This window comes from Trachurus japonicus, chromosome 24 (assembly GCF_045865225.1).
Source record: "Trachurus japonicus isolate A0001 chromosome 24, Traja_1.0".
NCBI lineage: Eukaryota > Metazoa > Chordata > Actinopteri > Carangiformes > Carangidae > Trachurus > Trachurus japonicus.
The window spans coordinates 24,472,597-24,488,029 of NC_140930.1; the positions used below are offsets into that span (position 1 = coordinate 24,472,597).

The 15,433-nt window shown below is 43.0% G+C and overlaps 2 protein-coding genes across 2 annotated transcripts; one reads left to right on the top strand and one right to left on the bottom strand.

Annotated features, from left to right (window-relative positions):
- Positions 1-4,428: 4,428 nt before the first annotated feature.
- Positions 4,429-8,128, bottom strand: rhov (ras homolog family member V). Its single transcript, XM_085771786.1, has 3 exons — positions 7,309-8,128; positions 6,790-6,848; positions 4,429-6,365 (listed from the first exon to the last, which is right to left on the bottom strand). Exons 1-3 carry the CDS (start codon positions 7,511-7,513, stop codon positions 5,919-5,921), a joined length of 711 nt encoding a protein of 236 aa, XP_085627912.1. The 5' UTR covers positions 7,514-8,128; the 3' UTR covers positions 4,429-5,918.
- On the top strand, positions 8,128-14,894 carry vps18 (VPS18 core subunit of CORVET and HOPS complexes). Its single transcript, XM_085771785.1, has 9 exons — positions 8,128-8,558; positions 8,713-8,854; positions 9,434-9,525; positions 9,852-10,102; positions 10,581-10,934; positions 11,455-12,717; positions 13,396-13,605; positions 13,705-13,941; positions 14,044-14,894. The coding sequence occupies exons 1-9, from the start codon at positions 8,456-8,458 to the stop codon at positions 14,338-14,340; spliced, it is 2,949 nt and encodes a 982-aa protein (XP_085627911.1). The 5' UTR covers positions 8,128-8,455; the 3' UTR covers positions 14,341-14,894.
- Positions 14,895-15,433: the final 539 nt, after the last annotated feature.

Consider the following 15,433-nt stretch of genomic DNA (forward strand, 5'->3'; position numbering starts at 1 on the left):
TGCTTATTAGTGCAGCTCTGTGTGTGCAGTCATATAATGATTTTGTCACAGGGCGGTCGTGAATTTAGGAAAAGCAAATATAAACAGACCTGCTTTCCACACTTTACACCATAAACACAACTGTTGATTACACAGCTTTCTCACAGTCCTGTGTGTCCCGAACTGAATCGTTTTCAGTGTGTCTGCAGGTCGTCAGTGAGATAATGAAGCCTGAGATGAGGCCTGATTGAAGTGCTAATGTCCTCGTCACTGGCTGAGTGCTGAATGCGCTCTTCAGCCGTCTCATCTCACCAAGCTGCATGTGCTTCACTATAGTACACGGCTTTGATCATGTGTGGTTACTGATGGTCACTATGAAGTCATTATGTCCCCTGATGACTGAAGATTAAAAACTGACAACGCACTGTGGAACGGTGTCTGCTAACGCAATGAACGGCCTACATGTATTTCACACCCTTGGATGTGACATTTTGTGGTCTTACAATGCAAAACCAGAACCACACATTGTAATGATCCACAGCTGCGGACTGTGCTGTTTGCACGTCAGCCTCCTCGTGTGTTACCCAACTACACGAATGACAAAGTCAGCAGATTAAAGCTGTAAACTGTGGGACAGGAATAATAGTTGTTGCCTCCAGGCATAGTCACAATCAGGAACTGGGACAATTCTCACTGGCTTTGCTTTAGACCGAAACTGACAGTTTATGTTTTGAAGAGGATAATGACAGGGTTTTTAATAAACAGTCACATGCACAGTTAATGTGAGTTATAGGTCAGCTTTTCTGATGCATTAACTCCACATGTGAATGATATGGGAAATAGTAAGCAATACACAAAAAGCACTTTAAAAACATACTTTTTTTTTAGATTGATAATGTACGCTATTCCTTGGACTATCTTTGGTGAAAGTGCCTTTAAAGCATTTGCACCCTCATCCTGGTATAAATTATGGAGTCATTTTAAATTGGATTACCTCCCAAGTATGGAAGATTTTAAAGCTAGGATCAAGGACTATTTGACTACTGAATGCACATGTCCTCTTACCGAACGCAGCTGGTGATTATAATGTAATGATGTGATTTGTCAAACTGTTTGTTTTGTTGTTGTTTTTCAAGTGTTTACTTTATGTGGACCTACTGTGTTGCTGCTCTATTGGCCAGGATCCCCTTACAAAAGAGATTCTGAATCTCACTGGGATTATTCCTGGTTAAATAAAGGTTAAATTAAAAAAATAAAATAAAATGTGTTGTCTGATTTGTCTGTTGTCTGTAAACACTATTTTTCATGGTTATGTTTTATCCTCATTTGCCTTTGATCATTATTCAAATAATGTCACACACACCTGTCACCTTTTCTCAGAAATACAGCCAGTCAGTTAAGGTGAAAATACAACAATAACAACAACATCAAATCACAACACAACGTTTTTTTCTCTCTCTCTCTCTGTGTGAAAGGGACTTTCGGAGCCGTGCCAAGTCCTCCCCAAAGCGTAACTGTTCAAACTGCCAATTGATCTGAGTGAGCGGCAGCAGCGCTCAGCCAATGGGCTTCGCCCTCATCTAGGCAGACCTGTCTGTGCACCTGCTGATTCCCAGGCCTCCTTGCCAAACTTCGACTACAGTGAAACCCAGCCTGAGTGAAACTGGCCCAGAGCCAGAGGAAGAGTTGGTTGACTACTCCTGACACAATCACTAGAAGCAGGGGATCCAGGGAGGAGGACCAGCCCTGTGTGGATGTGAGAACCATATGACTAACCATGAGAAGAGAAAGAGAGGAGGAGAAACACTTTACTGAACTCCTGGGAACCTAAAACCTGTCTGACATGGGCTTCACGATTGCTCAATGAGTTTACTATGACTGCACAGTGTCTGTGTTTGCATCTTGTGTGTGTGTGTGTGCACAGCCACATGCATGCAGTGCTGTTGAACATTTCCCCTATTTGATATTTCTAAGTAAAATAATCTTACAAGGCATCTGTGTTTTTCCTTCAACAAGGAACTGGAAAAGAGTCATAAATAAGATGTGACACTCAAGTGTGTTTATCAGAGAGTCTCACGACCTGTCATGACCCTGAACTGCAACCTTTCAACCATGACCACAGAGCTCCTGACTTTCATCTGCCATCGCACAAACTCCAACATCCCTCACCTTCACTGTCAGCAAAACACAGAGACGCATGGAGTGATCACATTTCAAAGTGTTACTCAGTGTTACTCCACATTTATACATTGCTGAATTGTCAGGGCAACAATCAGACAGGTTGTAAACAAGACATTGGTTTAGCCACAGGTTTAACTTAAACACTTATACATGGAAATAAAATGGAAAGTGATCAGCACAGATGTCATCTAAGCTGAACCAAAAAGTCTGTCTACTGGGAAGTGGATTTTTAGATAATAACTCAGCTGTTGATCTATTTTCCAGAATTTCTATTTTGTTTTTGTTTTTCTGGCTATACTTGTCACACACTTGCAAATCTAGTAGTCAGGGGGCAACATTAGAATTAATTCATGTAAATATGAACAGTCCTTTTAATTCTGTTTTGAACTCCTGGTGGAAAAGTCTGGACCTTCAGCTGCTAACCGTTCTGTTATGTTCACAAGATAGCTGCTAACTTTGTCTGCTATTTGCCACTGAGCCACTGTGTTTCCAGAGAAAACACACACACACACACACACACACACACACACACACACACACACACACACACACACACACACACACACACACAAAAACACATTTTGAGAATCAAAATACTGTACCAATGGTGCGGACCTTAAAACCAAAACATACAGCACTAAAGCAGTCAAGGCAACAAGGACAACTGCAGAGCCCTGTGACAACGCTGTGTGTGCATCATTATAAATGATCCCTTACATGTTTATTTCATTCATTTGATCAACGGAATATCCTTTGTCTTGTTGTGTTAGCTTTCTATACCATCTCTTGTGTTAGGGTCGGTTTGGACCCGAGTCTTAAATCAGCTATTACGTAAGGGTTAGGGTTACATTGTTAGACTTCCTTAAACATGACAATGTTGCTTTTAATATTTTTGGTGTGGGCTCCTGGACCTTTTGTGTCAGTATACCCTTTATCTTTAATTGCAACCTTCCTCTTGTCAGCTTTCTGCTACCATCTCTTGTGTTAGTTCTGACCCGAGTCTTAAATCAGCTGTATAACACAGTAAAAACAATTATTTATCATCCCATTTGTGGTCATTAAAAGAATCAATCAATAAAAGAATCAATTTGTTTCTCATCTCTTGGTTACGTTGTCAGGCTTCCTTGAAAAGGTTGGTTTTGTGCTTATGATTTCAATTTTAACTCTCATTATTGTTCTTATTGTTAAAAACAAATGTCATAATTTTAACCAGAGCATTTTAGAATTTTGTCAAAACTGAATTTTGTTTTATTTTGTTGAAATATAAGTTCCTAACAAAGTCAAAAAGCCTTTATGTGGTCCTTTTATGCATTAAAACCCTAAAAACAGGTCAGTGACCCTAACACAAGAACAAGGATATAAGAATATTGATTTGAGCGGCTCTTATTCCTTTTAATATGTCAGTGGAGCAGCACATGTGATAACTGCTCCCTGAAAGTCCAGAGAAAGTTCACGAGTCCACTTGTGTCAGATGACAAAACACCACAACACTTCCCCTGTGGCCTCTCCATGTGAGGTCAAAAGGCCGAGGAGGAGGACGTTGTGTCTTTGACCCACTGATAACAGCCGTTCAAACAGAACCCTGACACATGACTGTGTGACGGACAGCACACTGACTAATGGCAAACAGATTGCTGATGTATTGGGGTGAGTCCGTGTTTTTCATTTAGTCCTCATGCATATCTGTGACTCATCCACCCTGCTCAGAACAAATGCACTGTTGGGCCTACAAGTGTTTTGCAGCTCTCTGTGCTCCATCCCCATGTGTCCTGCTGTCACGTTCACCCAAGCCTAAAAACAAGCCGTGCTGTCTTTTGCAAAAGTCATACAGGCTGTTAAAATTCATAAACAATGCGCCAGCTCTATTGTAAAAACAAAACAACTGCTATTTAATTGTAACCAGTGAGTCACTCTCCTCTGAATGTCACTCTCCCATGTCTCTTTTGGAGCAAGACACAACCACACAAAGCAATCAGTCACAGCGTGGCACTGCCAGACTCCATCAGCAGTCATGTGGATTGCATTAGAATTGGTGGCACAGCGTGAGGCCAGAGGTTACTTATCATATCCTTGGGACAGGGAGACGGTTCAGGAAAGCTACCTGGCGTGGTGATGAGGATTATTCAGACTCCTGTGGAGAGCTGCGCCGCTGCTTTTCAATGCTTTTGGTGCCTCTTTGTAAAAACTCTTCCCTGAATGTAAAGTAGCTGCTTCTATCAGATGCGATCGCAAAACATCGCCATTCTAAAAATACACATAACACAGGAGGTATAATTTCCACTTCATTTATTTGCATCACATCCCTGTGACATGTGCTAAACAGTCACATGTTAGAGAGGATATGGATATGGATACAAAATAGAACAACAAAGAGTTTATGGAGTACATAGATGCATTTAAAATCCACATCTTATCTGATATTTCATAAACATATACACAACAAATGAACTGTTTTTAACAAACAGACTAGAATATACATTAAACTGACTTCTACAAGAAGCATATGAATCTTTGCTCTGTCACATATATCCACCAGATCATTACACTGCGTTTGAAAATATGATCTACTGCTGTGCAGATGTCACAGGCACAAAGCTCCTTTACCTACACTTCCATTCACACAGAGGCTGTTTAGCATCTATTCAAGAGAAAGGGAGTGTATTGAGCATGTAAACAAAGAGGGGTGTATAAAAAAAAGCCAGGCTGATGGTGGAGGTAGTGGGAGGATCAGCAGGATGGAAGTGAAGCCTCCTGCAGTGCTTAGTTTTACAGATGCAGATTGATGAGAGACAGGAACAAAAAGCCAAAGGTTAGAGTTCCCGTGCAAACCTTTCACATTAGACAAGAGGATTTTCAAATGAGTTCCTGCGCTGATCTGAAGATTCAAAAGAATGATCTGTTTCTGATTTGCCACAAACAAATGCTCCGCCTGTGCTTCTTCTTTTTTTAAATGTTAAAAGAGCCGACAGGACTCAATGACTGACAGGTCAAAATGAATGTTGGTGTTGATAAGTTTGTCAGCTGAATAATTTAAGGTCCGGTAAAATATCCACCCAAACCAGCCCGGGGAGCTTCCATACACACGCAGGTAAGAATGTGGCACATTCACACTGCAACCTGAACTTGCAGCTGCTGCATATCAATCAGCTGCAGTGGCAAAACATAAAACAAAGAAGTGGCTGACACCCATCTGCTCAGATACAGCCAGACACTTTCTGTTTCACTCTCCCCAACGTTAAAAGGCTGCAGTTGGTAACAAAGCACACCATGCAAATTCATTGAATTTACATGATGCCCATGGTTTGTCTCTGTGGCTGCACATTCAGCAGGTTAACTCGATATGTTCACATCTCTATGTGATCACATCCTCTCTAATGGTTCACCGGCGATTCATATTCATGAAAACAGTATTCATATCTCTTTTTTCATATGTAAACTTTGTATTTTCTGTTTGGAACAATGATTAATTTGAATATTATGTAAACAACATTGCCTCTAATGGGGTGTGTGATCAGACCCTGGCTGAGAATAACCCACAATCCTCTCCGATGTCTCCACCGATGTTCGTTTCCCAGTGTCCACTGCACCAATCTCTCGGTTCCCTTGCGCAGTTTGGCATCCCAGTGTGAAATAAAACCAAATACTTAACAGGGACAGATGCTTAACTACCACCAATGGGCCTGTGACATTAAGTGAAAGTAAAGAATTTAAATAAATTAAGATGTTTGTTCTCAACCCACAGGGTTAACAGTCTGAGTTCAGATGAAGCAAAAGAACTTCTTCCAGCTGCACCTGGAGAAAGCTTTGGTGCGTCTGTCAGAAAACCTCCTCTTCTTGGTTTTCCGTGTTTTGTTCTTAATGGCAGCAAAGATGGCTGCGTCGAACGCCTCCTTCAAGTTCTTCTGCGTGAGTGAGGAGCACTCGATATAGTCTGCAGCTCTGATCTTGTCCGCCATGCTCCGTGCCCGGGAGCTCAGAACCGGTTTGACATTTGACTTGTCCAGGTTGATGAGGACGTTCACGTCCAGTAAGAGGTCCGACTGGGTCCCCACGAGGATGATGGGAGAGGACGGGTTCTGAGCCCGGATCTCTGGAACCCACTTCTTGGTGATGTTGTGAAACGACGTGGGGTTGACCATGCTGAAGCACAGGAGGAAGACGTCGGTGTGGGCGTAGGACAGAGCCCTGAACTCATCAAACTCTTCCTGGAGGGAACATGACAACAAGAAACATGAGTTAGTGTCAGTCAAATGATGAACACTCACATGAGTGAGTCACTACAGCATTAGAAAAAGATCATCCATTTAAATGCATTGTGAAGCCTTGTTACTGAGTCACACATCGGATTAGGCAACAACTGCTTGTACCGTCATCTGTCATAACATAAAATTAATTAGTTTACTCAATTAATGTTTGGTGGTTTGATGCTATAGCCTATATTATGTGTAACAGATTTAATTATCAATAATTAGCCTACTTGTTACAATGAACTCAACATCTGAAAGCTGAAGACATTGGGACTACACAGTGAGAAATCACATAGCCAGTAAAATGGTCTTCTGGTGATCGTCTACATTATGTTATGTTATAAACAAACAGACAAACAAACAAACAAACAAACAGTCTTACCTGTCCAGCAGTGTCCACAAGCTGAACTTTAACAGGAGCTCCTTCTACTTGGACCTGACCTGTTGGAAACAGGAGACATTGATCAGTCAGTTTATTTCAGAAAACACACCAACATTACACACATAGATAGATAGGTTTAATGTCATTTCACAAGGTACAACAAAATTGAGGATTATTATTATTATTTTAGATAGACAGATAACCTGTAAAGTGTGACACACTGAAGAACAAACATATGTTTAAATTGTACAAGTCCTGCTTCAAATGACAGTCTTGAATTTAGAGTCTGTCAATGACAGGAAGTCCAACACTCCCAGAGAAAAAACCTTCACAGCAGCATTTGTTTAGTTTAAAATAGGCTATAGGTCTATTGAATATACATGTATGCAGTAACATTTCACTTTTATAATAGTTTAATGCACACTATTGAACCTAACATAGTAAACCCCTATAATATTATACTTTCTCATAATGACCTTGGAGGGTGTGTAAATGCAAGAGTGGGATGAAAACACTGACCAGAGAAGACATCGAAGCCGGTCTGTCTGTACTCCGCCGGGTATCCGTTGGAGGTGTAGCTGACGACCATGCTCGTCTTCCCGACGGCTCCGTCTCCGACCAGCATACAGCTGATCACCCCGGGCTCCAGCTCATCCTCCCGGGTCAACCCGCAAGCGGAGGGGACTCGGGACTCTTGGTAGAAGTAATCCATCTGAGGTGGCATGTCGAGCCGCGCATTCAACTTCTGACTGCAAACTCTGTCCTGTCTGATGTGTGAGGGGACTGGATACCTGGATACTGAGAGGCAGCTGAGTGATGAATCTCACATACCTGCAGGCTGACGGTCTCTGACTGATGGCGACATTTGGGGAGGTGGGGTAGTTTCTAGTGCGCTCAGACAGGTTGTGATTTGCATAGACACGCCCACCGAGAAAAGAAAAAGAAAGTCACAGATCTCTCAGATAGGTCTTCAAATTTCTGACTTTAATTTATTTCAAAATTTATTAATTTAAACTGAGGTCTAATAATTTTGTTTTTCATGTTTTTAAATCTATGCTAGTTCTGCAATAGTCATTGTTGAATATAAATTAATCTCATAGGCCTACAGGATAACTTTGGATAATAAGTAGAATGACTTGCAAGGACAATACACAAAGTATGGAGTAAAATAAGGTAAGAATCGCTTTATTAAAAAGGAAAACTCATTTGTCTGGCAGCTAATTATCAATAATTAATTCTTGTAATAAAAACATAACAACAAATCCTGTGGTGTAAATCTGGACAATCAGCGCCCCCTGGTGTCGCAGACTGACACTACACTGAATAACTGAATGAATCACATGACTCCGTGTCACCTGACTGTCCGAGTCCACCCTGTGTTGTCGTGCGGTTGGTAGCTAAGCTAACAGCTGTTGTGATAGTATGAATGGGATTGTATGTATACTTGATTTTTCCTGAGATAAAAATCTACACTTTTGCTCTCGGTTCAGACGCTCGTGCGGGGCGGAAGTGCGCCGCTGAGCAGGGGGAAGCTGGGAGAGCTAGCAGCTAGCCATTTAGCCTTTTAGCCATGTCGTCTTAGAATTGACTGTTCGCCTTCAGCCTTTTATCTGAAGAGGACTTGTTTACATGCGTTGTAATCAGCTGAAATAAGCTTTGTGTCACCATGGCTTCAATTCTTGACGAGTACGAGGACTCGCAAAACACGAGGCAGAGTGCGCAGCAGCACAGCCGCCTGTCAAGCACCAACATCGGGATAGCACATTCAGGTGGGTCGGTCTCCTCTCAAGTCATGGTCTGTCTGATATAATACATACATAGATACACTTTAGGGCCGTTAATGTGTTATAATCGCTATTGACCAGACTGTGATTATTATTGTTAGACTGTCTTTGTTAACACAAACATGTTCTTTCACGTCAGGTTTTGTAAATGTGAGACTTGAAGAAGAGAAACCGATATTCAACAAGCAAAGGATCGATTTCACTCCGCCGGAGAGGATCAACCACCTCGCAGTCTGCAACAATCAGCTGTGCATGAGTCTGGGGAAGGACACCCTGCTGAGGCAAATAACACCGTCATACACGCCGTGCTAACGGTCACTGTGGTTGTGTGGTTCAGATGGGCGTTGGAGCTGATGTCCGCTCTTCACTGTCATTAGGACTCATTTCCTGTTGTTTTCTTACCTTATTTCTTCTAATCGTTGTGATTCATTCCTGGCAGATCTTTAGCCAATTTACTGCACCAGACACCCACCACATGTTTGTCTGACAGATTGTGATAACTGAATGGATTGTTTTGCAGAGGATGCTCAATCTATGAAACACTGTTTATAAGCTGAAGAGTTTGACAGTTTCACTGAGAATCAACTGATAATTTTTCATCAGTGAGCCATGTACAATTGATTTTTGTGCAGATTTATGGAGAAATGTGCTTTACTGTCTTCCACACACGTCAGACCAATAGAATTTGCTATTAGGAATTCCGAGCTGTTGTTATTGATGAACTTATTGTGTATTACTAGTTAATGTTTGGAAAAATGTTCTTCTCTTTTGAGAACTGAGCCATAAGTGAATGAGTAAAAACTGATAGAAGAGTTGTTATTGCTGATGACATTAATGTTTTCATGTCCTGGTGTATGCAGGATTGACTTGGCCAAACCGGATCAGCCCAACCAGATTGAATTAGGAAGGAAAGATGACAGTAAAGTGCACAAGCTGTTTCTGGATCCCACAGGTGAGGAAAGCCACAACTCAAAGTATTCAGATTGTCTTCTACATACACTGCCTATAGGCCACATTTATATGACTTAGTCATATAGTCATTGTTGGTTATTGTGTTGTAACTCGCGTCGTAAAATATATGGGAATGTTGAAAGTCATGAAAGTTCTGCATGTTTGGATTCATGCATAAATATGTCTGTAAATCATGAGTACAAATGTATGCATCAGTGACCCAAGGTTGATGCTACTGCATAATTTATAACATGAATCTTGCAGTGTCGTGGTTATGACTTCTTACCAACAGCAGCTGTATCCTCCTCCATATTTGTTCCACCACAGGCTCCCATGTGCTGATCAGCCTGAGCACCAGTGAGTGTCTGTACCTCAACAGGAACACCCAGAAGGTGCGCAGTCTGTCCCGCTGGAGAGGCCACCTCATCGAGAGCGTGGGCTGGAACAAGCTGCTGGGCAATGAGACCAGCACCGGGCCCATCCTGGTTGGCACCAGTCAAGGCATCATCTTCGAGGCTGAGATCTCTGCCAATGAGGGCAGCCTGTTCAACACCAACCCAGACCAATACTTCAGACAGGTCAGGGGAAGCTCAGTTACCTGAGAACACAGTGTATTGCAATAAGCCAGTGGTTCTCAAAGTGGGGTCCTTGAGAGGGTTCAAGGGGTCCACAACTTTTTGTTGAAATTTCACCAAATTTTTCTAGAAATTCTATGACTTTTTTTTCCCAGAAATCTTACATTTTCTTCCAGAAATCATCCAAAGAATCACGGCATTGGCTGTAATTTGAACGTACATTGACTAAAAAAGTAACATTATTCAGTCTTAGAACAAATATTTACGTAATTTTGTCCAATGGGAAGTCCGTGGTCTAATTTGTGTCGGTTTAGGGGACCTTGCTGTGAAAAAGTTTCAGAACCACTGCAATAAGCAATAATATGCTATAACTGGTGATGATGCTAGGTTTGTTCCTGTTACAACAATCAAAACAGCAGAAAACGCGGACCTACATACTTTATTTCTTCCTAAACATTCCCATGTTTTTCTGCTGAGGCAGGTCCACTCCCTGGAGGAGGATGGGAGGCCAGCTCCTATCTGCTGTCTGGAGGTGGAGCGAGGTCTGGAGAACAAGTACTTCATCATCGCCACAACGCGCAAACGCCTGTTCCAGTTTGTCGGCAAGGTGGCCGAGGGCTCGGAGCAGCAAGGCTTCAGCTCCATCTTCAACCAGAACCAGGACCTGTTGCCGAGCTTCCAGGAGTTCCCGGCCAACATGGGCTACAGCGAGATCACCTTCTACACTTCAAAGCTGCGGACCTCTCCTAAGGCGTTTGCCTGGATGATGGGTAATGGAGTCCTGTATGGTCAGCTGGACTACGTCAGGCCTGATTCCCTGCTAAGTGATGTGCAGGTAAATGTCTGTGTAGGAGAATCTCCAGATATCTTATCAATGTTTAGTTCTATAGACCCGTTTACAGCCTACGTCATCGAAAAGCTGCGCGTGCAGTTTGGTAACAGAAGTGCTATTTTTCCCCAGCCATTCTGTCTACAGCATCAAAATGTCGGGTGATCGAGCACCGGAGCAACCACATGATTGGCGGTATCTGAAGTTCTGTAGCCTCCGTGACCGTAGATAATAGTGATTTGAATGCTCATACACGCTAGGTTTCTCCACCAAATACGTGTCACAAATAGTATACAGATCTGAAAGCCGGCTGCCATTTGATAAATTAGGTTTATTGTGGTAGCATTCTCGATCTTTGCTAGATAAAACCCTATAACGTAGCCTGACAAGCTGGTGTTCTCTGCCATACTTCCGTTATCCGAATGCGTGCGCAGCTCATGTTCGTCATCATTGTTTACAAACAGTAAATGGGTCTATAACCTCATTTCTCCTACTTCTCCATATTTCTTTCCTCCCAACTAAACAGGTATGGGAGTACACCGCAGATATCGACATTAATCTCAAGAAGCCCATCTCCATTGTGCTGACCCAGTTCCACTTCCTTTTGCTGCTCCACGATCGAGTGAAGGCCATCTGTACTCTGAATGGACAGGTGGTATTCGAGGATGTGTTCCCAGATAAATTTGGCCCTCTCAAGAGGATGATCAAGGACCCGGTGGGCGGGTTGGTGTGGATCTACACCGAGCGGGCAGTCTTCCGGTACCACATCCAGCGCGAGGCCAGGGACGTGTGGCAGATGTACATGAGTATGAATAAATTTGACCTGGCCAAGGAGTACTGCCGCGACCGGCCCGAGTGCATGGACATGGTGCTGGCCAAGGAGGCTGAGCACTGCTTCCAGAACAAGCGCTACCTGGAGAGCGCCAAGTGCTACGCGCTGACACAGAACTACTTTGAAGAGATAGCGCTCAAGTTCATCGAAGCCAAACAAGAGGAAGCCCTGAAGGAGTTCTTGTTGAAGAAACTAAATAATTTGAAGCAGAGCGAGAGAACGCAGATCACCCTGCTGGTCACGTGGCTGGCCGAGCTCTACCTGAACAGCCTGGGACAGCTGGAGAGCGACGGCAACAGCATCATCTTCCAGGAGACCCGCGATGAGTTCCGCCAATTCCTCAGCAGCCCGAAACACAAGGAGTGCCTCTACAACAACCGCAGCACCATCTACGACCTTCTGGCAAGCCACGGCAACGTGGACGACATGGTTTACTTCTCGGTCGTCATGCAGGACTACGAGAGGGTGATATCCCACTACTGCCAGCACGACGACTTCAGCGCAGCTCTGGATGTGCTCTCCAAGCACTGCGACGAAAAGCTTTTTTACAAGTTCTCCCCCGTCCTCATGCAGCACATTCCCAAAAAAGTGGTGGATGCGTGGATTCTGGTGGGCAAGAAGCTGGATCCGAAGAAGCTGATCCCGGCTCTGATGAACTACAGCCAGATGGGCAGCACCCAGCAGATCAACGAGACCATCCGCTACATGGAGTTCTGTGTGTATGAGCTCAATGTGACAGAGGAGGCAATCCACAACTACCTCCTGTCACTCTACGCTAAATATAAGCCGGACTCTCTGCTGTTGTATCTGGAGCAGGCGGGGACACACGCCTCAGAGATACACTACGACCTCAAGTATGCTCTCAGGCTGTGTGCTGAACACGGTTACCTCCGAGCCTGTGTCCTGGTGTACAGGATCATGGAACTGTATGAGGAGGCAGTGGATCTTGCATTAAAAGTAATTATTTAATTATTAAGGGGATATTTCAACATTTTGGCAAACTTGCCTATTGTCACAATCCCTATATTTTTAGGAGTAGGTTCATTGCCTTTAATTGTGGGTGCAAGCTGTTTTTAGATCGGCGGGACAGAGACGCGAGCTGCACAGTATTTCCACGTTTCCCTCATCAAACTAAATACACAATCCAACAACTCCAAAACGCTCTGGTGGACAAGTTGTTATCTGCACATTCACCACGCTATGAAATAATAACGTATAACAGTACGACACATGAAGCAAATACTCAGAACTACTTCTTTTTGAAATCACTCCGCCCAGCAGCTGTGTCTGGAATGTAGTTCTCGTTACGCATTTGCCTCGAAAACAACTCCATCACGTAATGTTACATTATTATTTCATAGCGTGGTAAATGTGCAGGTCCCAACTTGTCCACCAGACATGGAAATACGTGGAAATACTGTGCAGCTCGCGTCTCTGCCCCGCCAATCTAAAAACAGCTTGCACCCACAATTAAAGGTAATGAACCTATTCCTAAGACTATAGGGATTGTGGCAAGAGGAGAATTTGTCAAAATGTTGAAATATCCCTTTAAAATTCTTTACAGATTATTATCAAAATTTCCTGTTAGCAAAGTTTGACAATGCCGCTAAGTTATTATGTATTTATTACTTACAGGTAGATGTAGACTTGGCTAAATCATGCGCTGACCTGCCAGAGGATGACGAGGAACTGAGGAAAAAGCTTTGGCTGAAGATCGCCCGGCATGTGGTGCAAGAGGAGAAAGATGTGAAGAAAGCCATGAACTGTCTGTCCAGCTGCAACCTGCTCAAGATAGAAGACATCCTGCCCTTCTTCCCAGACTTCGTCACCATTGACCACTTTAAGGTTAGTCACCTAGTCTTTCCTTGCATGTTTATTTATTTTTTTTTAAGGAAATCTGTCATTGTCACTACATATTATTATCTATTTACCCTGGTTCCTCAGGAGGCCATCTGCAGCTCCCTGGAGGAGTACAACCAGCACATCGAGGAGCTGAAGCAGGAAATGGAGGAGGCCACAGAAAGCGCTAAACGCATCAGAGAAGATATCCAAGAAATGAGGAACAAATACGGCGTAGTTGATTCCCAAGAGAAGTGTGCTGCCTGTGACTTCCCATTACTCAACAGGCCCTTCTACCTATTTCTGTGTGGACACATGTTCCACTATGACTGCCTGTTGCAGGTAAGCATTTCATTGAAAATCAGTCAACTCAATAAAAAAACCCCCAGAATTTATTATAATAATGTTCTTTCTTTATCATATGTTCTTTTCTTTACCTTATAGGAGGTGAGCCCTCACCTGACGGCCTACAAGCAGGGCCGCTTGGAGGAGCTGCAGAAAAAGCTGGCTGCAACCACACAATCCTCCAAGTCACGCCACCGCTCAGTGCCCAAGGACGAAGGAGACACTGCCAGCCTGGGAAAGGGCACTGCAGGAACAAGCCGGGAGCAAATAAAATCAGATATTGATGACATCATTGCATCTGAGTGCGTGTACTGCGGTGAACTGATGATCAAATCCATCGACAAACCTTTCATTGATCCAGTGAAATTTGAGGAGGAGAAATCCAGCTGGCTGTGAATGAAACCTCCTCTTCTCCCAGGCTGGAAAACTGACACATTAACAGCCCACTATGTGTATGTTAGTGAAACTGCATCACCCACATGACAGTCAGTCAGTGCTACTACTGATTTCCTCTTGGCAGTGCCTATTGTGTCGGCTTCAGTTGCTCTCTACAGAATGCACCTTTTTTGTTGGCAGTATTTGAAGCTGATGTAAAGACCTTTGCACTTTGTATGGGAGCATTTTGTTAAAGGTGGATGATATGAATTGAAAAGTAATATAACACCAGGGCTGTTCAGCGTATACATGTGCCTGCACCTCTAATTATTACCGTACAATGGTAGAAAGGTATTCAGATATAACTGCACTATATCTCTGTTAATTGCATTAGCTAATGCTCTTGTTTTGGCCAATAAACATAACATGCACTTAGATGATTATCTGTGTCTCCTTTACCGAGATCAACCGCTCTAATCTACAGCCCTGTGTTAATGTGAGGCAGATTAACAAACTGTTATTTGTTATGTTTGCTGTAGATAAATTGATGCACATTAAAGCTTGACCCTACTGATGGACTGATTATTTTTATTTGTTAAAGCACAATTAATTTTTAAGAAATAAATTCAGCTGTGGCTGAGGAGGTAAAGCAGGTGGTCCGCCCATCAGAGGGTGGTCCGCCCATCAGAGGGTCCTGTGGGTTAGCTTCTCCAGCCCATATGTCAGAAGTGTCCACAATCAAGATACTGAACCTCAAATTGCCTCTGATATATCATTGGTGTGTAAAAAGTGGGAAAGCACTATGTGAATATGTGAACATGACTAATATAGTGCTTTGAGTGATTGTCAAGACTTGAAGCTTTATAGGAAAGATCAATATCCTTCATCACAGTTCCTCAGAAAGCCATCTACAGCTTAGTATAAATTAAAAGGGGCAGAGGCAGGATATAAACCATAGTAACACACAGGATAAGATAAAACGAGGTTTGACAGGAAGGTCTGAGCCTGAGTCACAGTAACAGTATCATCATGTCTCTACCATCTTTATGATTTTCCTGAAAATCTGGTCTATATCACAACAAAGTGCGTTTTTAAATGTCTTCATATGAATAAC